General features: G+C 34.8%; 1 protein-coding gene across 7 annotated transcripts in view; it reads right to left on the bottom strand.

Annotated features, from left to right (window-relative positions):
• Window positions 1-983: 983 nt before the first annotated feature.
• Window positions 984-6,000, bottom strand: part of LOC142638281 (U-box domain-containing protein 33-like) — a 53,155-nt gene continuing 48,138 nt past the window's right edge. For 3 of the 7 annotated variants that reach the window (XM_075812301.1, XM_075812300.1, XM_075812306.1), the window contains 7 exons: window positions 5,398-5,519; window positions 4,592-4,713; window positions 3,947-4,051; window positions 3,170-3,719; window positions 2,949-3,065; window positions 2,271-2,711; window positions 984-2,034 (listed from right to left, as the gene is read on the bottom strand). In XM_075812301.1, the coding sequence (XP_075668416.1) occupies window positions 1,315-2,034; window positions 2,271-2,711; window positions 2,949-3,065; window positions 3,170-3,719; window positions 3,947-4,051; window positions 4,592-4,713; window positions 5,398-5,519 (2,177 nt within the window). In that variant the 3' untranslated portion in view covers window positions 984-1,314. Of the gene's footprint in view, window positions 2,035-2,270; window positions 2,712-2,948; window positions 3,066-3,169; window positions 3,720-3,946; window positions 4,052-4,591; window positions 4,714-4,811; window positions 4,867-5,397; window positions 5,520-6,000 lie in introns of those variants that run through there. The other 4 variants (XM_075812304.1, XM_075812302.1, XM_075812307.1 and 1 more) reach the window with 4 other exon arrangements.

Here is a 6,000-nt window from a genome sequence, read left to right as displayed (position 1 = left end):
AACTTTTCTCGCTTGAGCAATTTGAGAGGTAGGAAGAACTAGAAGACTTGGTAAAGGATTTTCAAGGTTTTGAGTTGTCATCTTCTTTCCTCGTAAATTAGGGTTGAAATTTGGTATTTAGGTGTAGGGTTTGAGCCTTGAGGTATATTGACCACAAAAGCTTTGGTGAAAGCCCAGGTCGATGCTTTCCTTAAAATAATTGCTCCACCGAATGTTGTTTGAATGAATGGCGAAAGTTTCTGTCTAACTTGTCACTCTCGCTTCACCGTTCATCAATTTCACTTGACTGAAAACTGCAGGATTGCACAGTGAACAATCCTCAGTCTCAAGAATGCCAAAAGAATACAATTGAAAATTGTATGATGATTACGATCAAATTATATCATAAAATTAGCCAACACTAAAAATCCTGACACATATCTAGCAAATGTTGCTCTGATCAAGTACATGGATTCTGTCACAGCAATCACTAAGCAGGTTTGGAATGATCCTGGATTCTGTTCGGAATGATGTCATGCTAGTAAACAAAGGAACAAAAGAAGTTTCACTGGAGAGTGAGTAATCTAGTCCAGCAGTCAATACACACACACACACACACACACACACATATATATATATATATATATATATATATATATAACTCAAATCTGTAAAAGTAATAGTCTTTTTCTATATTAGAGATCTGTGACATAAAAAATAGGAAATATTTACCACTTTCATTAAGTTTCAGGTGAATTAAGTTCACTTATCTGATTACATCAAAAGTAAAGACTAGTAAACATTTCATATTATCATGTTCCAAGAGGTTTAGTTTAGTTTAGTTTTTTTTTTTTTTTTTTTGTTTTCTCCTATATTGCCAGGTAGAAGATACTGAGTATTAATTGTGGCAGTTAAAGCCTATTTTGTACATAAAATTTGATGTTGATGTGTGGCTTAATTTATGGTTTGGTAGCATTTGATGATGAATGTGCTTGATTTGAATGATGAAAAGATCTTCATCTATTATTTAAGTAGGACTTAGTTAGATTTGATAAACAGTGAACACAAGAAATTGTTCAGCGCAGAACAACTGGTATCTAGCAAATGTTGCTCTGATTAACCAATACATCAACAGGTGCTTTAAAATATTTGAGACATCTATACAACGCATGACATCTGTAGAGATGCGCTATCATATATTGAAAGACGAGTAAAGGATATGGACACAGAGATAAGCCACTCTAAAATATTGAAATATATACATGACCAGAATAACTTATCTCAGAAAATGGACAAATACAATCTCCACTATGGAGGTGGTTTGAATATTTCTCTTCAGGACCCCGTCGGGATGAGGATTGAGGCTCCACAAGAATCCCTCATTGGTTGAAGCACCTTCCAGATATCTGAACTAAGGTCTGGCCGGCTTTTTCGGTTCCTGTCACAACACCATAAGGCCAACCCAGCCAGCTCTTGAGCAAGTTCAATTGGCCAGTTTCCAGCCGAAGGATCCAAGAGAGCTTTGAAATTTCCAGCCTCTAAAGCACGTTTCACTTCATTTGCTATCAAGAAGGCTGGTCTGCTAGTCAACAATTGTAGTAATATGACTCCAAATGAGAAAACATCTGACTTTGTAGTAAGCTCTCCTGTTTGAAGGAACTCGGGATCTATGTAAGCAAAAGTGCCCTTTGGGTCAGTTATATGACACACTGTTGTGTTGTTGCTTGAGCTTCTATCTTGGAATAACATACGGCAAATTCCAAAGTCACTAAGTTTACTAACAAAGTTGAGATCGAGGAGGATGTTGGAGGGTTTCAAATCCCCATGAACTATGCTGTGAGGTCTATTGGAATGAAGGTAAACTAGGACGGAACACAACTCTGTAGCAATGCGTATTCGAGTTTGCCATGATAATGGAGGACTATTGTCCCTGCAACTCAGTCGATCTTCAAGGCTTCCATTGGGGAGATACTCGTAGATGAGCGCAAAATCTTCTGGGCAAGATCCAATGAGTTCGACAAGGTTAGGATGCCTCAGCTGACTCAATACACGAACCTGATACATATACGAGCATACAACTAACTAATTATTAAGAGAAATAATGACAAGCTTTTGATCCACTTTTGTTATACACTAATCACAACAGGTTCTATCAACATTTGTGAAACAATTTTTCTTCTTTAGACTCAACAATATATAAATGATTCAATTGATTTTCAAATGAATTTATCTATAAAAAATAAAAAATAAAAAATAAATATAAAGAGTGATTTTGAAATGAAAATACAAACCTCCATTTGGAATTCTGAGGGGCCTTGGGAGCCTTGAGATTGTAGCCTCTTTATAGCAACCTTAGTTTGACGTAGGAGACCTTTATAAATGCTTCCATATCCTCCTTGTCCAATTTTGAGGGATTCATCAAAGTTTTGAGTAGCTTCTTCAATCTCAGTGAGCAAGAACTCAGAGAAAAACTGAGGGATGTGTCTAGTAGCCTCTGCTTGTTCTCTTCTCAGCTCTTCAGCTTCTTTCAGTGCATTGTCACGCTCCGTCATCAACTCATCCCTATCTTTTTGTAACTCTTCAATTCTGGTCTTCAATAAAGCATTCTCTTTTTGGGAAATCCGAAGTAATTCCATGACTCGGTCACTCTGATTCTTTACCTTTCCAAGTTCTTCTTTCTGTTTTGCCAGCTTTTCCTCAAGTTCATTTCTTTGTTTCCTCTCTTCTTCGGCCTGTTGATTGAATTTTTGGAAATTTGTGTAAGATTTTTTACCTTTTGACATTTACATTGGTATATTTTTCAAGCATAGTTCACATATGACAGTCAAGAATAACGTGTGCAGTGTGGTAAAAGTCTTATAATTAAAGAAGAAAAATCTATTTTACAGTACATTTACGTGTGTGAAATAGCGTAAGAAGAAAATCCCTTGTAAAGGTTCAAGAAGTTCAAAAACAACTAAAAAGTTTACCATGAATAAGACCTCAAGCAAATCTCTTTCTGCTTGCTGACGGTTGTGTGTCTCCTTTTCAGCCTCTGCCATGGCTTTTTGAAGTTTCTTATAGAGAGTATTATCTAAACTTCCCTGCTGCCAGGATATATTTATTGTGACTAACACTTCATGATGAATAATGCATTTTATATGAAAATCCTAAAACAACTCTTAGAATGAATGCTTTTATTGGCACATACCACAATACTGCGAGCTCCGTCAGATGAGCCTGCTGATTTAGTACTTGCACTCAAAGCCAATGTCCGACTTGGTTGCAATGATGAAGATGCAAAAGGGCTTTTTGATTCAGCTGAAGCTGGAGAAAATGAGCTTAAGTCTAACCCATTCTCATTCCAAGAAGTCAGTGTTACACCGGCCACATTATTGGGAGAGAATGTTGATATTGAGTAAGAAGAACCACGACTAATGGATGACCCATCCCATTCATCAGAACTCCCAGTCCTTTCTACTGCTACATCCAACGTGCTCTTTGGAGATGAGCGCTCTTCAATACTTTCTTTGGAAGTAGTATCCATGATGCTCTTTCCACCGTTGTCTCTTTCATGACCCAGTGTAACATAATTTGATGGTCCAGCTTCGTTGAAATCCCTATTCTGTCCCAAAGCTATAGTTTTTGACCTCGAGTACTTTGATGCTCCAGATTGAGTGCTATCGACGTCGTGCCCCAAAGTAACAGACCGTGATATCAAGTGGTTTGCTTGTCCAGTTTCAGTGTGTGCACTTGCTTCCCTATTTTTGAAACGGGACTTGAATTAGTAACAGGATTAAGGTATTGTTGAGTATGATAATTAATAAACTACCACTTGTTACAATAGGCTAAACTATTATAAAATGGTAAATTTAGTCATTTAACCATTATTCTAACATAATTAAGTGAGTTTATGCGCATTAATATTCATGATTATCAACTAAGTTCCTTTATCAAATGTTATTAACAACTTTTTTGTTAAGCAAACCTGATACAAATAAGGTGACCACTGCAGATAAATCGTATGTGACAAAAAAGAGGTGCACGTTTGTGCACATACTTTGCTTTCTTAGACTTGAGGCCCATCATATTTCTGCATCATCGAATGATGTTAATAATTTTGACAATAGTTTAAGCTCTCCAAAATCATAAAGAAATGTTAAATTAAACCACAAAGTAATTATAGATCTTTGGAAGCAGATTGGGAAACACCCATTTGATACCAAGAGTAATCAAGCCATCTTTGGAAGGAGTTCAATTATCTAATTGAACATGTCAATCGGTGCCACTCCCTTGGTACAAGATATTCCAAAGCCAGAAAAAAAACAGGCATATCAAAATTGCATGATATTCCAAAGCCATGATTTATTTCATTCTTTAATTATTTTTCAGTCTAAAAATTTCTAGATGTGTTACTAAGGCATTCTTTTCATTTGTCTCTAGCTTCCCCTTATGATCTGAACACTGGGCTTCTTTGCATAATACAAACTACAGGTTGTACAGTGAGACCTATTAAACATGTATGTATTCTGGTTTCTGAAGTACTAAAAATTGATAGTATATATCCACAGCGGATTATACATAAAGCAAGAAGTAAATATGAAAAAATGGAAAGCTTTTATGTGGTTTGTACTCTTTATAGTGCTTGTTTGCTGCTCCTCCCATTACAAGCTCCTTGATCCCATGCTGAGAAATGAGTTCTACAATTCCCTTCTGAATACAATCCATTTCAATGCATTCGCTCAGTGCCTGCACCTAGATTTAAAACAACAATGTCATTCAGCTAAAAAAAAAAAATCAAAACAAATTGGAAAACTCAGCAATTGCGCAATCTTAAAAGGAATTATCAATACCAATATTGGAATCTTTGAAGTTTGAACAATTAATGGCGCAAATTTTGTCAAGAGCTACATAGTTTGGCCCTCCTGATGTTTACAATAAAAACATTCCGGATTCAAATTTTCACCCCTAACTATATATATATATATATATACACTTAAAATTCTGGCCACGTGGATTTTTTCTTATAGAATAGAACTATATGTTTTAGTTAAGTAGCCACATGGCTAAATTTTAAGAAGAGAACCTAAGAAACAGTACTTAAGATATTGTACTTAAATTTTTTTTTTTTCTCTCTCTCTCTCTCTCTCTCTCTCTCTCTCTCTCTCTCTCTCTCTCTCTCTCTCTCTCTCTCTATATATATATATATATATATATATATATATATATATATATAAAAAGAGAGAGATAGAATTTCATAATATATAGCGTCTGCTTCTGATGATTGCTCTTTTATCATCAGATTAAAACATCAGTTGGTTTTTTTATGTAAGTGAAAATTAAATCTCAAATCTTTACTAATTGAGTTAATTAAAACCCACTAATTACTCTAAGATTATTTCTACAAATTTGGGAATGTATTAGATTTGATAGATTTACCCCCTTTCCGCGACAAATAGAAAGGTATTCTTCTAGGGTCTCATTCATAATTTTCTTTTCTCTATTCCGGTGGTCCCTTACGATCCTTTCATTGAGTAAGTTTGCTGGGCAGTCTCCACCCACTGCAAAATAGGAAAAATAAATTGCACTTTGAAATAATGAAAACCATGCAAGAAAAAACTAAATCTTAAAGACAAAAGTGAAATTCTCCAGGTCTCCATAGTCATATTTCTTCATATTACCAGATCATGAGTTTAAAATCCCAATCAAAATTTGTACAGTAAATGTTAGATTGACCAGTTTTTCCAAAGTTACTAAATTTACCAAATTTATTTCTCCACAACTGTGGCCAATTTTTTTTCCAAAGTTTCTTTTCAATTTGTTTCACGATTCTAGCAGGAATCCTTTACTGATCCAAGAATAATTTTTAAAATCCCTTGTAAATTTTAGAACTGTAATAAATTAATAATCAAGAAGTAAATCATTAATATCAAGTTTTTTCATTTGGATTTTCTCAACAAAAATAAAATAAAATAAAAAATAAATAAAAAGTTCGTCACTTGGAGTTCCACAAATATAGTCAACCAAATACACTTCTAGACT

Source organism: Castanea sativa, chromosome 6 (assembly GCF_040712315.1).
Source record: "Castanea sativa cultivar Marrone di Chiusa Pesio chromosome 6, ASM4071231v1".
Classification (NCBI taxonomy): domain Eukaryota; kingdom Viridiplantae; phylum Streptophyta; class Magnoliopsida; order Fagales; family Fagaceae; genus Castanea; species Castanea sativa.
Note: the sequence above shows the minus strand (reverse complement) of the source record. Positions and strands in the feature narration are given on the sequence as shown.